The 23584-nt window shown below is 39.4% G+C and overlaps 1 protein-coding gene across 1 annotated transcript in view; it reads left to right on the top strand.

The window, feature by feature from the left end:
* CLSTN2 (calsyntenin 2) overlaps positions 1-23584 on the top strand; it is a 451209-nt gene that overhangs the window by 168802 nt on the left and 258823 nt on the right. Inside the window, exon 2 of the mRNA XM_056849471.1 lies at positions 22777-22899. Within this exon, the coding sequence (XP_056705449.1) occupies positions 22777-22899 (123 nt within the window). The remainder of the gene's footprint in view (positions 1-22776; positions 22900-23584) is intronic.

The raw sequence follows: 23584 nt of genomic DNA, 5'->3' as shown, positions 1-23584 counted from the left end.
TATGGTACTCTGGATATGGAAATTTTCCTGCAATTAATTGGCATTTGTTTTCAATAACATATTGTTCTGACACACCCTAAAACTTAAAGTTGGCTTGTACACTTGCTCCCTTGTTGGATATAGCTGCTTTAGAGGGTAGCCTCTATGGATTGACATCCCTGCTGAGTTCCCTTTCCATAAAACCACCCTCCAGAGATACCATCTCCAAATCTCCAGGAATTTCTCAAGCCAATGTCGTATAGTGGTTAGAGTGTCTGATTAGAATCTGGGAAATCTGGCTTTGAATCCCCACTCTGCCATGGAAGTATTGTGGGTGGTCATGGTCCAGTCACACTATCAGCCCAACCCGTCTCACAGAGTTGTAAGGATAAAATGGAGAAGAGATAAACAATTTAAGCTGTTTTGGGTCTCCAACTGGAAGAAAGGCAGTGTGTACATGAAATAAATAAATAAATCCTGAGAACCCCTGTTAGCTGCCATACAGATCCTATCCCTATTTGCAGGTATGTGGGGGCCTGAGTAGTGTGATACAAGCTTTCACATAGTCAATAATCCTTAAAAAAAAAACAAAAAAACCCCGCATATGTTCCAAGAGGAGGCCTGAAATTGAAAAAAAAAAAAAAAAAAAGGAGCTGAGCTATGTTGGCTCGCAGCATATTTAAGATGTTGAATTAGTGGATTCGCTGAGATGCCTTTAAAATAGGCTGTGCAATGCATGAATAAATACAAAAGCAACAGGCATGCTGTACCAATAAAAATGGGTGGCAGTTTCTGAAGAGAGGGAAAGCTAGCTGCTCCCTTTCCCTGAAAGAATTATTGTGAAACAGTAACTCTTGTCTTTATCTCCTGTCCTAATCATCTTATCTTGTGCTGTATATGGGGTTACTATTTAAGGTGTGCGTTTGGCTAAAGCTGAACCAAACCCCTCTCCAAAAACACCTTATTGATATTAAAAAACACACACACAGAAGAAATGGCAGTAAGTAAAGGGAGCTGAAAAGCAAATCCCAAATAATGCTGATTTTTTGGGGCATTATTTGAGGTTGCTTTGGCCCTTCCACCATTTCCCCCCCCCTCCCTCCCTCCCTCATTTACCTGCTGGCTGAGTCCTCGCTGCTGCCTCCTCCAAAGTCCACATGGACTTTGGAGGTGGCACAGATCTGAATGCTGAGCCCAGTGTTCAGCTCTGTACAGCACATTTTTCAGGTTCAGGTTTAATAAACCTGAAAATTTTCGATTACTCGAAAAAAGCTGATATAAGGATTTGGATTTTTTGGCTTTTTCAAAAAATTTCAGTTATTGAACCAAACAAATACTGGGAAAAATGGTGCACAGCCCTAGTTACTATTCTTTTTTTCCTTCCTGAAATGGTCCTGTGTGTTCTGTCAAGTTTGAGCAAGTTGTTACTGCAAGCTACTAAGTCAAATGATAGCCATAATGGATTATTTAATAGTGTTTTTCCTGATCAGTAACACTGCTCTTCCTCCTCCTACCAACCTTGTAAAATTAACATGACTTGTGGAGTTGTTTCAGTTGACATTTAATCATCTACATCTTAGAGACACCACAGCTCTACAGCAAAATTTAAATGGAAGGTGGTGATCTTAAAATTGGAATAGATTTTGAGGAATCTCAAATACTGTTTAAAATTAGGATTTTGGTGTATAATAAATAGTTTACTTGTTCTGAATAGTCAGGTTGATAAATAATGAAAAGAATTACATTAGGGTGGGAAAAGTGAGATGAACCAAGAAAACCTACAGTATTCCGATTCCTGCCTACATCGCCTTACCAGATCCATGTTTTCTTTGTGCTCCTGGTAGTGAAGCCTGTAGCACTGACTGTCTAAGCTGGCGTGGCCCTGCATTTTCATGAACATTCAATCATCTCAGAGAACAAAGATGTCAATACTTTTAGTCCCTATCTGGGTTTTATGAGATAAAAAATGGTTTCAGTTTGGTTCAAGTTAAAATCTCAGACAGGGCCTAGTTAGGCACATATGGTTGCCAACCTCCAGGTGGGGCCTGAAGATCTCCCACTTACACCTGATTTCCAGACTATAGAGATCAATTGCCCTCGAGAAAATGGCTGCTTTGGAGGGGGACTCTATGGCATTGTACCATGTTGAGGTCCCTCCTCTACCCAAACCCCACCCTCACCAGACACCACCCTCAAAATCTCCAGGTATTTCCCAACCCAGAGCTGGCAATCCTAGTACATCCTTTTGTAAGGTATATCAAAGACTGAGGAGATGTACTAGGGATAAGGAACTTTAAAATGAAGAGCCCAGATTCAGTGGGGCTATATAAAAAAAAGGCAGAGTAGGTAGTAGACAAATAAAGAACTGTAAGATGGAATATTAGATTTTTTAAATGTCTGAAATGTAGATGTTTTAATGTTTAAAATTTACCACAGAAACATTAGAAATACTTAATCTGTTTAGAGGAATTTGGGGAACATATTTTTCTTGTCAGTGACAGGGATAAGTAGATTGCATAACTATAAAATTACACTGAGATTATGCTAAGATTTTAAAAAATCACTCTATTTTTCTCTCTTTTCAGTTTTTCTGTAATTCTATGTCATGCTTCTGGAAGAACCATAATGCTCCAGCCAGTTTCAACAAGATATGGATTCTTTCCTTAGGTGTTTTACTTGCCCATGGTCTTCATAATACACAAACTATTCAAATCTTTATTTAATTAGTCAGAAGTTTAGGTTCCTACAGCCTGGAAAAATCCTGAAGATTTGGGGGCAGCACCTAGTGTTGCCAGGCATGGACTGGCAACCACTGCAAGATGGGGGAGGCAGGAACTTACTGGGGGGGGGGCAGTCCTTGTATGATGAAGCAACTTTCAGCACGACTCAGAAGGGACATCATTGTGCTAGGAGTGACACTAGCACTAGTTCACTACTCTGTGGAAACCATAGAGCATTGGCATGAATTTTAGAGTGTCCACAGCACAATGATTTCACCTCTGGGTTATACAAGATATTGAAATGATAATTCCCCCTTTATTTTGCTGGCCAGTTTCCTTCTAATACCCAGATGAGAGGTGGCAAGCAGCAGAAGATCTCCCACCAGAGGTGGGCCTATGGTAAGTATGGCGGGGCCTACGGAGGGATTTCAACTAGTATTTAAGATATTTAAGTTGCTGTATTGAGGGAAACAAAGTTTATATCAAGAGAAAAAGGAACTGTTGTGAAGGAAAATCGGCCTGAGTTTTGTAGAAGAAACAGAGAATTGCTCATCTGTATGAATGTTTGAGTAATATATAATATTTATCTATCAAAATCTGAAATTATTTTGACTTCAATATCACATTATTCTGAATTTAATCTTTTATATCATTTATTTGTAAATATGTGTCCAAAGATAAAGATTCTTCTTGGTAGGAATTTGCCATCTTTTCACCTCTTTTGCATAGTTCTTCAGTGTATTGTTCCCATCTTTTCTTTATTTTGTCCTGTTTAGTTAATGTATTTCTTTGTTGATCTTCTAGCATGGGGGACAGGGACATGGAGAAGGTGCCGTTACTTTGATAGCATGATATCATTTCCATGTTGAATCTGGAAGTGACATCATATCACTCTAGAATTTAGTGGAAACCCTGGCATTATGACTGCAATCCCCTCTTTTCCCCTGCTGGCCTACTGAGCAGCTGGGGCAGACAGGAGGCTATAGTGGGAGACCTGGAAACCTTAAACAGGTCACTGGACTATAGGGGCCATTGGTCTGCTCCACCAGGCTTGACTTATATTTTCATGATTAAGATTGCTCATTCTGAAGGTTTCATTTTGGAGGGACACTTGATTTCATTACACTCCTGTCTAGGAACTATCAGAAACCAGTTCTATTGTTATAATGAATCTTTATTTTAACCTTGCTTGGTTCAGAAACTATTATTCAATCTAGCTACTATTAATGTTTGAAGTATTCCAAGTTGGTGGTTTCACTCAGCTGCACTTTATAAATGCCCATACTGATTAGAATTTTTATTTTTCATAATGACCCAGTAATGTAATGATAATGCAAGTAATAGCCCATACCTAATGATTTCTTGTCCAAGGACTAAAAAAATTAATGTAATATATTAGCGCCAAGCTCTGAGAGAATTGTTAAGCTCTAGCATTTACTTGTGCATTTTATTACCCATGTGGTAATAAAAGTGAACAGTTTCTTCCCAGCTGTCAGAGAAAAGCCCTGTAAAAATGTGTGCAAGATTCCTGATTTTAATTCAGCCATTTGGTGGTAATACACCGTGCAAAGAAAACTGCTGCAGAAACATGTCCATTAGATTCAGGAGATAGAGGAAATAAACAAATACATATAAAACAGACAGCAAAGCTCAGATACAGGAGATTAGGAATCATGCAAATCAAGTCCTTCGCAGACTCAAGAAATTGAATAAAAACTACAGACAATTTCTCTGTATCGGAACACCAAAAGAATTAGATTTGCAAGTTAATTCAGAAACACAACAATGGTAAAATGTCTGGTTAACACAACAAAGATATTTCTAGTGGCACGGCTAAAGGGTAGTACCATTCACAGGTTCAGAGACTCAATTCTCACCCAATTACTTATACATTTTTGTTACCTATTTTAAAGCCTGAAATCTGGTCGCAGTTGGTAGAGGTCTCTCATTAGGCTGATCAAATGCAAAGGAACAAACGTTTTCATATCCCAGCTGCTGAGAGGAATTTTGGCGGCTTCAGTTTGCTTGAGCTCTGTGTGACAAGCTGAACATGTCATAATTCCCTGTTCAACACAACAATCGGAAGTTCAGAAGTCTAGTTTTTTGTTTTAATCTGTGTACCTCAGCCCTCACTACATTTTATTCATTTATTTAGTAAGTACATTTTTAGTCTGTGCTCCTCCAAGGAGCTCAGCTTGGTGTACATCATTTCCCCCTTCTCTATTTTATCCTTGCAACAAACCTGGGAGTGAGGTTTGACTAACAATAACTCCATACATAATTGTCATCTATGTGCCATATGTTCAATCCATTGATTTACTGGAGGTGGGCATTTATCTTTCCAATGTTGTAATTTAGCTGTAGTAAGTTCATGGAGGGACCATTTTCATTGACCATCAGTTAGCCTCCAACAGATGAGCCAATAGTTTAAAAGGACATAAGTAGTCCCAAAAATCAATTAACATTCTAATACAAAATTTAGATGAGTAATAACTTCTTTCCAGAAAAACTGAATGACTAGACATGCCCATATGTTTAAGGACACATCCTGTGAGTTACAATGCCAACTGTTAGACACTTTACTCAGTTCTTTGCTAACGAGTCGCTGTGATGTCCACTATATCCTAAACATATTTTTTTGCTGAATAAGTTGCAATTTAAGATCCATGGGGAGAGCAGGTATAAACTTTAAGGCCATGTTCCATTGCCTTGGTAATAAGGGCAATATAGCTCCATACCAGGAATAGATGGGATATCAATAGAGCTATTCCAAGCCACAGAAACACAGTCCATCAAAATCTTAACAAGGATATGTCAACAAATTTGGAAAACAAAACATAGAGGGAGGAAACAGGCAAAGGAAGGGAGGGTGGCTGGCCAAGGCACTGCCGGAAGCAGAAGGTGGTGTGATGGCAGCGGAAGAGATGGAGTTAGAAGGAAAAAGAAGGAGAGGGTGGAGGGCAACATGGGCATTAGTCACTCACTGCCCAACTGTTCCCCACCTTTCTATGGAAGGTTTTCACCTCACAGTAAAGGAGAAGCACATGCACATGGTAATAATAAACATAATTAGAAAATACTAGACCAGGGGTGTCGAACTCATTTGTGAGGAGGGCCGGATTGAACATTAATGGCTCTTGGTCGGGTCAAAGATGGGTGGTCTCCATGTGTGTGTGGGGAGTCCCCATTGGGAAGCTTCCCCCCTTCACGGAGGCCAGGTCTACCCATAGAAACCAATGGGTAGACCTGGCCTCCATGGGAGTCTCAGTCGGGAGGCCAGTTCTACTGCCATGCAAACCAATGGGTAGACCTGGCCTCTGGATGAAGAGTACGGGGGGGCGGGTGGAGGAGGGGCAGGCTTGGCTCGCGGGCTGGTGAGCAGCTCTCAGGGGGCTGCATCCGGCCCGCAGGCCACCTCTTTGACACCCCTGTACTAGACATTTATATGTTCGGTCTTTCCTCAGTTTTTTTCCCTAGACAAACAGTTCAAATACTAGACTGTCAATTTCAGAGCTGGACTCCTGGCAACCATATTTCCAAGCAACTTACCCCTTTCCTTTTGTATTAACAGTGAGAACTAAGGGTTGGGAGAGCTCTCCGGAGACAATAGAGCTCTTGTAGGCTTCATCCTTAAGCACTGAACAGTCCTGATGCTCAGTGGTATCTTTTCCTTCTAGAGTATTATCAAACTTGTATTTTCTTCTGTCTCTTGGCCCAATTTATTGAGTAAGCTGATAGAGGAAGCTAAAAATCCATTACACCTCAGTAGTAAATAACACTGCAGAGTATACATAGAATCATCCAAGCTTTATTGATGAAAGATGTCTTTGACAAAGACATAGGAAAACTACACCCCAGATGGACACAGAAGAAGAGCCAATCAAATGAATACTAGAAAGTGTGCCAAAATGGAAGCTTTTGCCCTGAACACCCCTCAATGGATCAATTTCAGTGTAGGATGCAATATTTATGATGTGTAGGAGCTTGGCCTTCAATAGGTTTGCCAATTCCAAGGTGGTTCCCGGAGATCTTTTTGTTGTTGTAATTTTTATCTATATCTCACTTTTCTCCTTGATATGTGATTCAAAGCAGCTTTTCACATAGTTCCCCAATCTCCACTTAATCCCCACAACAACAATCCTGTGAAGGTAGGTTTGGCTGAGAGATTGTGATGGGCCAAAAGTCACCTGACAGGCTTCCATAGTTTAGGGAGGGATTCGAACCTGGTCACCCCGGCTCCTAGTCCTACACTCTATCCACTATACCACACCAGCCCTTGAGCCAGGAGAAGAGAGGGTTTGGTGAGAGGAAGGACCTCAGTGCCATAAAGTCTACCCTCCCATTTTCTCCAAGGGAAATTATCTCTATAGTGTACATATCTGTTGTGATTCTGGGAAACCTGAAGGCCCCACCTGGAGGCTGGCATCCTTGATGTCCGATGAGCCATTTCAACTACCACAAGGATACATTTGCTTGGAGAGGAGAAGCTGGAGATTGGTGGGGGGGGAGAATGCTCTTTCTGGCTTGTACTTCTGGAGGGGGGCTTCTTTAGGGGAAAGTTTGCAATGACCTGGGCTTTTTCTGAGAACGTTCAGAAAATCTAAACTGTGATTACTAGGTGAGTTGTGTGGAGGAGGCTTGTTACTTCACTGGATGTAGCTGTTTTGATTTTTGCTTATATGAAATAGATAGTAAGGATCCAAAAGTAAAACCACAAAAAGTTCTCTGTTTTTGTGGTTAGAAACTTTTTTCTAACAGTTCAAATACACTCTTGATCCATTTAATATCTAAATTTGTCAAAAGTCATCTGTAAAGTAGCAGTATGACCTTCTAAAATACCAAAAATAATGATTTCTGTGTTGTGACAAAAGTGTATGCCAACTATACACTCAGAAATACCGTGAAAAATTGGAGTCAAAGTTTATTTCTGTACAAATACTTTGAGGTGCTTTTAACCTTTTCTGGCTTTTGTGGGAGTGATTTATATAGTTTATCTCTTTTATGACTGAATTTCTGAGCCAGGTTGTAAGAAAGATGAGAAGTATGATTTTGGCCAATTATTTTTTGACAGCAGCCACTAAAGTTAATATAACAAGATAAGCTGACTTTTTTCACCTTCTGCTGGTTTTCTTTTTAGAAATGAAAGTTAGTTGAAGCATCCCTTCAAAACGCTGCGACTCATTCCACAAGTAAAATGCTGAATAAATGCAGATAAAACTGTGCATAAATAGAGAAGCAAAGCTACCAGACTGTGTTTGCACTAGAGTAATGAAAACTAAATGATCAGTTTGCAGTGAGTGAAGTGTAAAATAGGTAATTATCTTTTGTTCTCAGTCTTTTTCAGAAAGACTCACAGAAGGAAATTCACAATAAAATGTATCCCATCCAAAAGACAGTGGGGAGAAGTACAGTTAGTTATAAAGAAACATGCACTAATTGATCAAGCAGCACTTCATTATTAAGGGTAATAGCTGCAGTGGGGGACAAACCATACAACTCTGCACATAAATGTTGAATGCCCTTATATATAGGCTAACACAGTGTGTTTATGAAAATGTAGTAGATTTAGATATGTAGCAGAGTTACAGCCCATTCCTGAGGTTTTGGCAGCCAGGGATGGTGGGGAGGAGGTGCCACAGCTGTTCCACGGCTGCCGCAAGCTTGAATTGGGGCTTTTTGTCCCATTGAGAATAGCAAGGCTGTGCGTGCTAAAAAGCAGGCGCAGCCTCACTCTTCTCACTGCTGGTGTACCCAGGGCGAAAAGGACAGGAACGCCCTGGGAACGCCCCCAGGACCCTGGAACACCCCATGGAACATCGGCGCAGGCCTTTATGCCGGTGGGATGCCGGCAGAAGGCCCTGTTGACATCCTGGGGTGGCACTGCCATGGCAACACCAGGAGACCGGCATCCAGATCTCCCCACTGGCATTGGTGCCACTTACAGTAGCGAAAGTCGCTCAGACGCCAGTGTGGGCCCCCCAATGCTGGCACAGCCCCTTCCTGGCCTCCTGAGGACTTTTGTCCTCATAAGTCAGGAATATGCTGTTAGATATGTAGTATGTCCCAGCCTAGCCTGATCTCATCAGATCACAAAAGGTAAGCAGGGTTTACCCTGGTCAGTATTTGGATGGGCAACCTCCAAGGAATGCCAGGGTTGTGACATGGAGGCAGGCAATGGCAAACCACCTCTGACTGTCTCTTGCCTTGAAAATTCCACATGGTCATCATAAGTCAGCTGTCACTTGACAGCACACAAAAGTAGATTTTAGCTGATCATCCCATTTTGCATACTTTTGCAAAGTATAGCTGGACTATAAAGAATAGCAATTTCCACAGAGAATTTCTGTACACTTTTAAGTATTCAGCTACAATAATTAAACCTGCCAAAATACGTAACCAACTTTTATTTCTTTTTGTCATACAGCTGAACTTTTCAGTACACCTGCCAAATATGAAGTGTTCTTTACTTTTTATCACTGCAATAAATGGCAGGGTAATTCCTGAGGTTCTTGGAAGGATATTGGTAAAATTAGTTTAGTTGAAATGAAGTTAACTAAAAATTGCTTTGAGAATAGAATAGCAGGGAAATGAGCTATAAAACATACACGGTTTCTGCAAAAGTACTGATATCAGTCAGCTTTGATCATATTCATAGAAAATAAATTATGTTATTCATAGGAAAATATTGCTTTTCATGATTGGATGGCTGTTCTGAATAATAGTGCTTTCTTTAAATTTGCTGTTTTTGAATGAATTAGAGGAATGTATGTACATTAATAATGTATGTGGGCCAGTTGCTAGCCCTATGACAAGGTCCTCAGGAGTGCCTGGCACCATTCTCAGAGCATGTCTACATGTGTATCTTGAGTTTATTGATCTTGGTTTTGATTTCTCCATTCCTTGCTGAGGTTGAAAACTCAGTTGCTCATCTGTGTTAGGTTTTTTACACTTGCATATTGTGTTGCAGGTGCAGCAGTGAGATATATAAAAGATATCTAGATACTTACTTTTATAAAGATCAGGACTGCTTACAATGCTAACTAACATTGGCATGTCCTAAGCTTAAGGGAACTCTAAAAATATAACTGTAAATGCTCTTGCTTTTTCAATGTCAATCTGTTTTCTGTCCTGAATGATTTCTGCTTATACATGTTCTCTACTACCTTTTCTATTTGGTCATATCAGAAGAATATCAAGACACATACATGGCTATGGTAGAATTAAATCTGATGGAATGTGTGTGTTCTACTGGTACTTACATTTGCTTCACCTTTTAGGGGTACGTTTCATATTATACTGTGCCATAATCATTTCAAATGGATGATTTTGGGCCAAATAGACATGCATCATAGTGTACACGCATCATACCAACAATAGCATCCCATGAACAATCTGGAGTTCATTTAAGCAAAACAAACAAACAAACAAACAAAAAACCCAACCCTGTGTAATAGACAAGAGCATACAAACAACTTTTTCCACCTAGGGATGTGATCTTGTGTTTAGAGATCATATGCAATTGAATTTTCAGCCTAAAATCAGCCTAAGTGCTTAGCTCTTGTGCCAAATATATGTATGCACTCAACCTCATTGTTCCTTTTAGATATTTGTTAGCAGTCCTGATCTCTATAAAAGTAAGTATCTATATATCTCTTATCTGCCATTATGATATTCAAGAATGATTACAAATAATAATATAATTACAAATAATACATAACCCAGTACACATAAAACATCATAAAAGAATAAACTTTCAGTAAAATGTACATAAAAATTAGTTCAACTCCTCCATAAAAAAGGTAAAGGTAAAGGTCCCCTGTGCAAGCACCGGGTCATTCCTGACCCATGGGGTGATGTCACATCCTGACGTTTACTAGGCAGACTTTGTTTACAGGGTGGTTTGCCAGTGACTTCCCCAGTCATCTTCCCTTTACCCCCAGCAACTCCTCCATAGAACAGTAGTAATCAAATTACCACAATAATAAAACTGCCCTCCAGGCTCTGTAAAAAAACATACAGAATAAGGTCTGCTGTCGATGCACCCATCTTCAGAGGTGAGGTGGGTGGCAACCAGACAGGGCTTTTGCAGCAGTGGCACTTCACTTATGGAATGTCCTTCCCCTTGAAGTAGGGTTGCCAACCTCCAGGTGGAGATCTTCTGCTAGTACAACTGATCTCTAGCCGATAAAGAACAGTTCACCTGGAGAAAATGGCCGCTTTGGCGATTGGACTCTATGGCATTGAAGTACCTCCCCTCCCCAAACCCCTCGCTCCTCAGGCTTCACCCTGAAAACCTCCTGCCAGTGGCAAAGAGGGACTTGGCAACCCTACCTTTATGCTTGTCTGGTACCTACATTACTTTCTACTAGGGACCAGGGCACAGTGTGTCTGTTCTCTGTTCACCCAGGCTTTTAATTAAAAGGGTGATGTTTTAACACCATTTTACAATGTATGATTATAATATTAAAAGTATTATTTTAATCAGCTCAATTATCTGTTTTTATGCTGTGGCTGAAAGCTATTCTAAGTTGTTCAACTATCTGTTTTTATGCTCTGGCTGCATTTTTAAATTCTGGATTTTAATAAATAACTTGTACAATTTTTACCTTTATTATTAAAAATGATAAATAAACATTGTTACTATTCCTGGGAGTATCCAAATATCGAAGGACCTTTACTCTTGCGGGTTTCAATGCCTTACCTTCAGCTCTCCTGGAAGGCAGGTATCTCTGTACTTCCTTTCATCAACGACTATGCCCATGCAAAACAGAGAAAGTGGAAACAATAGACCATGTTCTGCTGCAATGTCCCTTCTACAACGACATAAGATCGCAGTACATTCTCCCCATATTGTCATCCTTTCCTGGGAAATTGGAAGAAGCTAAAGTTTCCCTTCTCTTAGTAGACTCCTCTAGGGAGATAACGATTCAAGTAGCCAAATTCTGCCTCCAGTCTAGTGGGATTCGTAAACGGCTAACTGAAAACATTTCCCAGTAGAAGATCTTTCCTCCTCTTCTTAAAATCATCTTTCCAGAATCATCAACTTTTATTATTTTATTTTATTATTTTAACCTAACTTTGATTTTTACCTAGAGCTGATATTGTAGCAAAACTTCACTTGACTTGACTTGACATTGTTACTACATAACTATAGGCACACAACATATCTGAACCTTACTTAAACATACATTACAAATCAAATCATAATCTCCAGATCTCTGCCTTACTTCTATAGCACCCAACTCTAAACCTAATATTTTACACTACCACTTGTACTTTATTGGTCTGGAAGTGCACAAAGCTATCCTTCATACAAATTCCAGTATCTGTCGCTGTACATCCAGATACCTTTTGCAGTTGTTCCAATACAATGTAAATAATTTCCAAGTTTCTACAAATTTGGCAACAGACCAACCTTTTCGAGTCCACATATACCTATATGAAGAAATGTTGTTCATTGTCCAAATATACCATGCTTTGTTTAGCCCCAGAGCTAATGATAGTCCTTCCTTTTTTTGCCAGTGTCATTCTAGCCACAGTGACTAGCTGAAGAAATTGATGTTTTTGAAACGAATTTATACTAGCAGGACAACCAACCTATCAATAAATCTTCAGTGAACAGTTATACGTACATTGCAAAGATAACTTCAGGTTCATTATACACATCATTCCAGTGTTCTAACTACTGGACAGGCCCGCCATAACTGAAAAAAGGCATTCATGGCCATTGTGCCATGAATTGATTTGCACCAGTCCAGATTCAAATAACGCTCGAGGCCAGATTGGCGGGGTAGGGGGGTAGGGCATTGAGACCAGCCAGCCAACAGGGAAGTATCAGACAAAGGTTATTTATTTACTGCATCACCCTCACATTCAATTTTTGCCACCTGCTGCCAAATAATATCATGGGATTAGCCGATCACTATTTGGGGCCAAGAAGGAATATTTTGGGCTTTTCTATGTTTGGCAAAGGGGGCAGATCCCTTTTTCACCTGCTTCATGATGTTTAGGTTGGTAGTAATTATAATGATACAGTATGAATAATGATGATAATAGTTAGATCTGGTCTCTGACCATGATTTGCTAACTCTTCTATAAAAAAACTTTGATAGTTTCAACAAACATAGTGTTAATTCCTCAATACAAATCGATACAATTTCAACAAACATGGCACCAATTCCCCAATAAAAATCTTATAAAACACACTCACTAGTCCATCAGACCCTAGTGATTTACCAACTTTTATTTTTTTTTAGATTGTGAATTTAATTTCTTCCAATTCAGTTGGACTTTCTAAGCAGCTACAATGCTTTTAAGAAATCTGTAGAGTATACATCCACCCTACATCAATTTCTTTTTTCTCAACAGCTAAAGTGGCATAGAGTTCAGTTTTTTAAAAAATCCCAAACTCTTGTGAAATAACCCTAGGTGTACCGAACCTCCTTCCTGCACTCATAATAATCTGTGGACATTCATAGGATGTAGTTTTGTCCTCCAAATGTTTAGCTGTCTTCCTGGTTTATTTGCAATCTGAAATAATGATTGCTTGCTCTTAACATCTTAGATGCTACATGAGCATCTAATAATTTAACCTTGTTTCTCAACCTATCCAATTCCAGTTTATCCTGTTCAGATAGATTAATTCATCCACACTCTCTTTTATATTGGTCTCATTCATCTCTTCCATAAGTGCTTTATTATTCCTCCTACACCAAGTGGGCCTGTTGAGAAATCAAGAGACCCCTCATGTATGCCTTAAAGGCTTCCCAGCCTACACTATAACTAATATTCCCTGTATCATTAGACATTAAAAGGCACTATTTCAACTTAACTACTATTGAATCTATTTGTAATAGAGAAGTATTCATTCTCCATCTTTTAAACCCATAATTATTTTTCATTAGTAGTTTAGCCATAAGTGGAGAATGATCAGCATCAATCTTTGCATTAGTTAATGTTTGCAAAAGCCTCGCCAAAGCAAAAATATAAACTATTCTGGAATAATATTTCCCAGTATGGGAACAGAAAGTGAATTTTCTTTGTATTGAGTAGAAATAATAGGAACATCATGTACCTCATTCTCCTTTATCCAATCTCTGAAATGTCTGGAAAATAATTACTACTTAAACTCTTCTGGAAAGATACTATTAAAATCCCCAGCAATAAAGACTTTACCCTCTAACATTCTTTGACCTCAATGAGATGTCTCAGGAAATTCTGTTGTCCAGATTTTGAGGAATATATCAACCCAAATGAGATCTTAAGACCATTAATAGGGTTGTCAGGTCCCTCTTCACCACCAGCAGGAGGTTTTTGGGGTGGAGCCTGAGGAGGGTGGGGATTGGGGAGGGGAGGGACTTTAATGCCATAGAGTCCAATTGCCAAAGCAGCCATTTTCTCCAGATGAAGTGATCTCTATTGGCTGGAGATAGCTGTAATAGCAGATGTTCTCCAGCTAGTACCTGGAGGTTGGCAACCCTAATCATTAAACTTCCCCTTAACAAATAAATACCACCGTCTAGGTCCTTGATTATTGATTCCACACACATCTGTACTCTATTACCAAGTGCAATCAATACCCCTCTAGTTTTCTTTGGAGAAAGAGCATGAAATATCTGCCATTGAAATATTAAAGATAAATATCTTTATTATAAATATCTAACATTCTCTGCTTTCACATGTGTTTCTTGAATAAAGAGAATATCAATGTTCTTTTTTATTGTAACTTTTATTCTGATACTCTTAATAAGGCTATTTAGCCAACTAATATTCATATGTGAAATTAGAGAGTCTAGTCACAGAGCTGGGGCTACCACAAAAGAAACACAGGACTGCACTGAGGACAAGTCCACCGCCCTGATGGAGGGATGTTCTCAAAGGTACAGGTGGCTGTTTCTGGAATCTGGGAGGTCAATAAACTTGCAGAGACAAGAATATTGTCAAATATAAGGGTTGTTTTAATCAAAGCAACCATACAACTGCCTATATCTTGCATCCTTTCTATTGCTGGGAGCAACTGACAGCAGTGACCACACTCCAGGGTCTTGCTCCACAGCACACTCTGTGTCCAGGCCTACAGTGAAACTCTCAGAGACCTCTTCCACAAGGGTTGCTGGCCTCCATGTGGTGACTGGAGATCTTCTATTACAACTGATCTCCAGGCAATAGAAATCAATTCCCCTGGAGAAAATGGCTACTTTCACAATTGGACTCTATGTACAGTTCCAAGGTCCTTTTTCACCACAAGCAGGAGGATTTTGAGGCGGAGCCTGAGGAGGGTGGGGTTTGGAGAGGGGAGGGGCTTCAGTGCCATAGAGTCCAATTGCCAAACTGATCTCTAATGGCTGGAGATCACTTGTAATAGCAGGAGATCTTCAGCCATCACCTGGAAGTTATAAGAGATATGACACCTCTGTGTTATATACTGAAATTAAACTAAAAACCGACATAGAAAGGCAAAGATACCTAATATCTCTATATTATTGCAAAACTCACAGTTGTCTTCACATAAGAGAGTCTTAATACAAGTAGTTGTATCCAAACAAAAACTGAGGGTATATCACATCAGAAAGTCTATGTACAAACAAAAACTGTGATGGTATCAATATAAGCTCCCAGTTCAAAATTACATTGGAGTTTATAATTTCAACAGTTCATATGTATAACTTCTCTTTGCAGGAGAGTGCACAGGAGAATCTGGAAGATGGCTTTTCTCAAGATTACTCCGTTCCATCCTTCTTCTTCAGTTCCATTTCAAAGAGCTCTCCTTCACATATACATAATCAGCAATATAGTAACACAAACTCCATTAAATAATAATAATAAAAATATTGTACATAATTCATAAGCCTCATTTCTGTAGTTTCAGCACCTGGAGGCTGGCAACCCTAACTCTATGGCATTGAAGTCCCTCCCCTCTCCAAACCCTGCCCTCCTCAGACTCCACCCCCAAAATCTCCAGGTATTTCCCAACTGGGAGCTGGAAACCCAATCTTCCACCCACCTTTTATATTAACAAACTGCTGAGGCATGCTTGCCAGGCCTAATGATAAACAACACCAGGTGCTCATACTCCCCTATCTTGCTGATAGCCTGTCTCTTCTGTTCAGAAAAGGCAACACTTCTTCAGTGACCTGCTTAAGGCAAGTCACAAAGTATAAAAAACACATAAATAATTAAAAATCACCATAAAGTAATATATATATAAAAACAAACAAAATGTATACAGAATGGATTTTAAGGGAGGAATCCTAAGCAGCTCTACTCAAAACTAAGTTTTATTCATTGGGGCTTACTGTTTGGGAAGTATATTTTAGGATTTCAGCCTACATTTGTATTTATCTCAAGTCCTGTATGCACACAGCATGCCACTATAAGAGCTAAATTTACATCTTAAACAGGAATAATGGTTAAGGCTGCACAGACTATTGGGGAAGCCAAGGAATGTTTTGGAGCCTTGGGGGAAAGAAGCTGTGAAATATTCAAGCTGGTCCATACAAACTCTAGAGAGCTTTCCCAACCCCAAAGCCAAATTCTTTATTTCTACTTCCCGTTACCCTTATTTTCCTTAACTTTCTTCTTATGTAGAAGAGACCCTTATGTTAATTTAATATTAAAAGACTTCTGGGAAGAATGCTTTTCACCTTCTTACCTTGAGCAGAAAAGCTAAGGAAAACAAGAGTAACAGGAGGAATAACTAACCTTTTATAATTTAAAATGTACTGTGCAGAATTCCTTTTTTTACTATCTGAGCTGTAGAAAATCCTTTCCTGAAATAAATATATACATAAATAAAATGTACAAAGCATAGGGATGCAGGTCTCCCCCCACCCCCAAGTGCCAATGAGCTGGCCAGTGGAGAGACGTTCCAGCAGTGAGGGGAGGCCTAGGCCAAAATTGCTGGCGATGCAACAATGTCACTCCCAGTGTGTACAAGAAGTGATGTCATCATGTGTCTGGCAACTCAAGATGCTCTTGTATTTGAGCAAAAACTCTGATAAAAATGGCTTATACCATAGAGTTTTTGCCCAAATGCTGGAGTGTCCTGTGTCACTAATAATGTGATAATGTCACTTCCAGTGCACGCCAGAAGAGATGCCGCCATGTTATCAGTGATGCTAGCCTAGGCCTCCCCTCTCTGCTGGGAAGACACCCCCCCACTCTCCTCTGGTTGCCAGGAAGGACAAGGCAACTCTAACAAAACCCAGAAGCAAATCTAAGAAAACATATTCCAAAGTATATAGGGAAATGAAATGGAAAACATTGAAAAATAGGTTAAAAATTGAATAAACACATATACATGAAAACACACATGTATATCCCTAACACATACCCATGTGAGATTGGTATAAGATAAGCTGAATAAGGAAAGAACTGCATTATAGAATTAAAAGTATATATTCAGTTGCTCCAGTGCAGACATGTTTGCAAGGAGATCTATGTAGTCTGTGCAGCTTTATACAGACTTTCAAAAACCACATTTCTTCTGGCTCTTGGATCACAAGATGATCTTAATACTTTGTAGATTGAAAAAGAGTCATGGAAGGGCTGCAGTAAGAACCTTTCTGGGGAATATAGCAGGAGAAATGTGTGAGTCAACACATTTTGTTTCTGGGGTAATATTTTAAAACTTGCATTAGTTCCCACCGATAATTTCAATAGCACCAGTGAAAGGGAAATCTCTAACATTGGTATGAAGAAGTCATGCCAGCAACACAGAACTTCTACCACTTGAATGTTTAAATGCATGTTACTGCTTCTGTTTCATGATCAGTAGTATTGCTTGGAAATGACATTAAAGTGATACAAAGGAGCAGAAAAATCCTTGCTCAGCTATATTCTATATTACTAAAATATATTCAATCCTTATTTCTATGCAAATTGACTACAATGATGTATATTACTCAAAAAGTTAGAGGAGTTGAATTTGATGGAGGACAAGGGTGAAGATAAGAAACCGTTTTCGGGGTATAATGCAGGGGGGAAAGGCCACAGAACAGAATGCTCAGTATAGAGTAAACCATTTAAGGTATATGACCGTTCAGTTTTGAAATTCATTGATGTACTGAGAGAAATAAAACGGCCTTCAAAATTGCTCTTGAAAAATGCAAAGACACATGAAATAAAATTGCATTATACAACCCATTAAAACTTCAGAACTTTTAGTGGACCCATTATGTCACACATGTGGTCATCGTGATATATCAATTCTGAAAAGTGTAACTGTGAGTTTGCTGTGCGATTTGCTTGAATGGGCCTGCCAGTATGGTTTTGCCTCAGGTGATACCTGATGAAATCTGGAACTTTGATGAAAGGATGTTTAATGTTTTTTTTTAATAGCTGCCTGACATGGTGGGGGATGCACCTGACCAGGGCTTGCTTGGATGCTGCAGTGAAGGATAAGCCCAGACTGACCCTGCTCATTTGGCACCCAATGAAGCCACGCTGTATGGGAATGTCTCATACTCCCTCCTTCCTTTAGGGGACAGTGATGGTGCAGGTGGGTGGAGAGCCAGGGTGGACTGGAGGTGGGGCCGTTTCCAGGACACCGTTTACTCCCAGTATATCCCTGTTCCTGAGATTCAGGAAAACTTCCTGAACATCATGCGAAACTGTTGGGGGGCTCCAGGACTAGGAGAAATGAGATGCCTATTTGTTGTGCATGAAAATGGTTTTCACAAGTGAAAAATGCATGCACCTTTGAATACAAAGTAAGGCTATCTCTTATTTATATTATTTGTTCTATACCAAACTTTTATTTATATGTAATGTCTCTTTGAAACTACACACACTCACACACATTATATGTGTAAAATTGCATTCTATTGGGGTTTATTTTATTTCTTAGTTTTTGCTGACTGATTTCTATGCAGTTTTCAGCATTTTTCTTTGTTGTTCTTTTCTTCCATAATATATCTGATTCCTGTTACAGTGCTTCCCCACATCCACTTTCTGTGTTAATATGTGCACTTTTGAGATATCCCCTTGTGACGGATACAGGGTTAAACTCTGAGTCTTGGTAACTATCAGCCAGTGCCAGCAAGCAGTGGGCAGAACCTGGAAAGCTGACAGGCTTCTTTTTGGAGGGAGAGAAGAGATCTGGAGTCTTTAGCTCTGAGCTCCTGAACTGTGTGGTGATGTGGAGAGACTCTGAGAACACTTGTTCAAATACTACCTAGCTTGTTTATAACCAAACCTGAGTACTGACAAGGGGAAGATTGTGGCAGTGTGTGATATCCCTTTCTTCAGTCATTTGGTGGGAGGTAGCTTCTGGAACAGGGAAACTCCTAACTCAGTGTTTTGGGGGAGAGAGATTTGTTTCCACGGGAGGTGGGCAAATCTGAGGAGTGGGAAAGGTTGTGGATGAACCTCCACTCACTGGTATTTTGTGCGCTAGGTTAGAGTGAGTCTACGCCAAGAATTTTGAGTCTATGAAATATTTTGAATAACATCTGAGTTTATTACTGAGTATCTTGAAGTAACTGAACTGAGAACTAAGAACTGTGCCTGAAACCATCTGAGGTTTTGAACTGCCTGTAACCATTTAAGCTTTGTACCTCTTTTGAAGAAAAACCAATAATCTTAAAACCTTTCTGTAAATAATAAATATCCTTTTGTTCATACTTTTAAATTCAGCTTCAGCCTCTAAGCCTTTCTATTTCTACTGAGGAGAAAGAAAGGGAAACTGTCCTCACTCAGGAAAGGGTGACAGACTGTGGGGTATAAAGAGTATTAAATCCTCCTTTCAGCTACAGGTAACAGGGAGAAATTTGTGAGGGTCCATAAAGGTGGGGAAAGGAGAACAGAATCTCTTTCCCCGCTTCCTCACACCCCTCTCCTTCACATTTGCAATTTTCTTGCTTTTCTTTTACAGGTGTGATGTGTATTTTGCCTATCTGCCTTCAGATCCTTGGTTACATAAAAAGTTTATATATTTCTGCATGTCTTTTTTTTTTTTTTAGATTATAGGTTCAAATATTGGTTTAGCCTGCTCCATTATTATTTTTCTTTTCTTCCACATACCTCTGTTCTAAATGTTTGAAAATGTAACTTGAATCAGACACTGTTATTTTCCTTATCAGTCCCTTTTCTTTATTATTCTGCCTATTAGAGGAAAGAAGCATGTGAACACCCTTTCCTGCTTTTTAATTGCTATTTTTACCAGTTTCTTATTCATACAAACACTTTCTCTTAGATTGTTCTGTTAACTTTGTAAAAAGTTTGTTTCATGGCACATATGCACTGTCAGCAACGGCCCTCGTATGATTTGTATGTTTTCAAATTTTTCATTTCTCCTTCTTTAAACTCTACTTCTTTTTAGTTGCTAATTACTACTCTCAGAAACCTGTCATTGTTTACTGCCGGTGCTTTGCTGTATTCCCTTCTTTTTTTAACTTACATATAAACTTTCCTTAAAAAAAAAACACACACTCTATCTTTCTGTGATTGTCTACTCCCTATGTTCTATGTTTCCTATCTGATATAGGGAATCTAGGGAGGTGGTAGAGATGGGTGGCACTGTCAGATGGTGTGATATCACTTCCAGGGAAAAACCATAAAGCTTATGGCAATTCCTAGAGTGGACTGATGTCACTTCCAGGTTTTCCCTGGAAGTGATATCACACTGTTGCCCAACAGCAGTCTTTTACATTATTTTTCTCCTGCCAGCCACAGAAGCAGTTGTGGGAAACCGGAGCTGAGGGCAGGGGATCCCCCCACCCTCAGCAGGAAACTGACAAGCCTGATTTGATTCCACCCTGTCAATTTGTCTTTGCTTCAGTCTATAGCCTGTAGTCTAAATCAGAAACTGATAATCAGGAACAATTTGGATGAGGAGAGTCCTATGCAAATATATGGGAAAGCTTGTCAGGAGGTATCCATTACAAACAAGGAGCAAACACATCCTTTATTTTTTGTCAGAATCTATGCCAAAAGTATCTACTCTTTGATTGTAACAGTATAATAAATTCTTAAGAGGAAATCTGCAGATGGTATCTTGAAAGTGTACCCAGTAAGTTATTTAGAGATTGAATGAGTACCTGTGCTTTTCAATATATTTCTCCTTTTTTGTTTGTTTGTTCCAGAGCGGCTTTAATTAATTTTATCAGTAGATGTCATGCCTTTTGATTTAGATAACTGCAGTTTGACATTGATGAGGCTGAGAGATTGCTTTCTTGTAACTTTTTTTGTGAATGTATTCACAGCGCAATCCACAAGGGGGGGTGAAAGCACTGAGGAGGCAGCATGACCTTGGTGCAAATGCCCCTTGCACTGGCATAAGGGGCATTTATGATGGCACGGGGCACTTAAACAGTGCCAGGGAGTGGCGCAACAGTGCCACGCATGGGTGTCAGCACACCTCTGGCGCAGGGGCTTACCTAGGGGCAGGGCTGGTGTTAGTCAGCTCCCTGAGCCTTTTCAGTATGGGAATGCCCACATTTGCCAGCACAAGTTTATGCTGGTGAAAGCATTGGTGCAGCCCACTGAGCTGCATACAATGGTTCCATGAGGGTTGGGGGAACATCGCTGTCAGGTTGTTGGCCATACCTCCTCTCCTAGATTGTGCTGCCAAAGTCCTAGTGCATAATAACAATATCATCATAGTTGCTGTAATTATTAGAATCATAGAGTTGGAAGGGACCACCAGGGTCATCAAGTCCAACCCCCTGCACAATGCAGGAAATTCACAACTACCTCCACCACACACCCCCAGTGACCCCTACTCCACGCCCAGAAGATGGCCAAGATGCCCTCTCTCCCATGATCTGTCTAAGGTCATAGAATCAGCATTGCTGACAGATGGCGAACTAGCCTCTGCTTAAAAACCTCCAGGGAAGGAGCACTTACCACCTCCCGAGGAAGCCTGTTCCACTGAGGAACCGCTCTGTTAGATACCATCACTTCACGTGATCTGGACACTATACTTCTGTTAATACAGCCCAGGATCCCATTTGCCTTTTTAGCTACCGCATCACACTGCTGACTCATGTTCAGTGTTTGGTCTACTAAGATCCCAAGATCCTTTAAGCACAGACTACTGCTAAGACAAGTCTTCCCCATCCTATAATTATTCATTTGATTTTTCCTTCCTAAATGCAGAACTTTACATTTATCTCTGTTGAAATGTATTTTATTAGTTTTAGCTCAATTCTCCAGCCTGTCAAGATAATCCTCTATCCTGGCTCTGTCTTCTACCGTATTTGCTACCCCTCCCAATTTACTATCATCTGCAAATTTAATAAGCATCTTTTCTATTCCTTCATCCAAATCATTTATAAAGATATTGTTTAGGTATGTTTAGGTATGGCAGCATGCAATCACTGGTTTGAATATCTGTGTAAAATGATATGTGTCCCCCTTTTTTTTCTAAATCAGATTCCACTGAGAATTTTGAAGGTGGGAGGAGGGAGGCAGAAAAGTTTCATTCTGACATTGGAAAATGTATTCTCGATCCAACCAATAATGTAGAGATAATTTAAATTTCTTGTTAAGGATTTTAGGGTGTAATGTTCAAGGAAAAATATTTTCAAGATTTAATAAATATACCAGGTAGGGACATTTTAGTTGTATTTGAAAAAAACCAAACAAACAGGGAATTTGTGCAAAGTTTTTTGCTAATTTCCCCCTTCTCACTGAGATCCTTGTAACCCCCCAGCCACTCCAGAGGGTTTACAGATCCTCAGGAATTGCAGGGAATGTGGGGGGTAAACAAGATATTGAACTGACAGAAAACTCCATCAGTTGTGCAAATTCCTCATTCAGTTTTTGGCAGAACCACAAGGACTGCACTGTGAAGGGAGAATCAGTGATTTTGTAAAATCATTCCTTCATGACTATTGGTGTAAAACTTCCTGTTTTTAGTTTTAGACATTTCCTTCCCCTTTGGAGAACATGAAAGGAAATGCATGGAAAGAATATGGACAATGATGACAATGATAATAATTCAAATGGAATATCAGTTCTTCTTGTCGTTAAATTTAGGAGAATCTATTGTTCCATAATTGCTTAATAAAAAATAAAGCTAGCTTGCAGTCAGCTTGGGCAAGATTATTACTAAAATCTATTTTTTCCCCCTCAGTGAACAAACACAAGCCATGGATTGAAACCTCTTACCATGGAGTTATTACTGAAAACAACGATACAGTTATTTTGGATCCCCCACTTGTTGCTTTGGATAAAGATGCCCCTATTCCCTACGCAGGTAGGAAATTATACAACTTTGTGTAACTCTCATCCAGTGAATTATATGAAATCTGTTTTCATTATAATGATAACACATCACTAAACAAAGATGCTTCAGTGTTACATTTGCAAAACCATCAAGCTTGGCCCACAGGTCTTGAAATTAGGCATGTTCCTGAATTGATGTGCATTTACTATGAAGGGAAAATAGTAATTTTCATATTGATTGCAACTGTTTAGAAATATTTGATGATGCATATATTGGGAGTTTGTTTAATGTGAATTGTCAATTATGATTGGTAAACTAAGTTCAATTGCTGGTAAACTATGATTGGTAAACTAAGTTCATTTGCTGCGGAACTATTCAAGGAACATTTTTTCAGGCACTTGCATGCTGTTTAATGCTTTCAGTTTTTTTTTTTTTAAACAGTCAGAATTAAGGCAGGAAATTTAATGAAGCGTTTCAAGATTTCTGATAAGATTTTTAAAATGAAAACTATCTGCCAGGTATTTACTATTTCCGGTACATTTTTAATGCAGTTAATTGTCAACATTATAATCCTTGGTCTAGAATGTCACTTTTGCATTTCAGATTGCTTATTCACTTACATGCATGTTATATTAAAGAATATTTTAAAAGGAGGCTGCTAGCTGATGTTCACCACCAGGTGGTGGGAAAACTGAGGGATGGGAATAGGGCTATT

This window comes from Euleptes europaea, chromosome 5 (genome assembly GCF_029931775.1).
Source record: "Euleptes europaea isolate rEulEur1 chromosome 5, rEulEur1.hap1, whole genome shotgun sequence".
NCBI classification, from domain to species: Eukaryota; Metazoa; Chordata; class Lepidosauria; order Squamata; family Sphaerodactylidae; genus Euleptes; species Euleptes europaea.
This window is presented reverse-complemented; position numbering and strand designations above follow the sequence as displayed.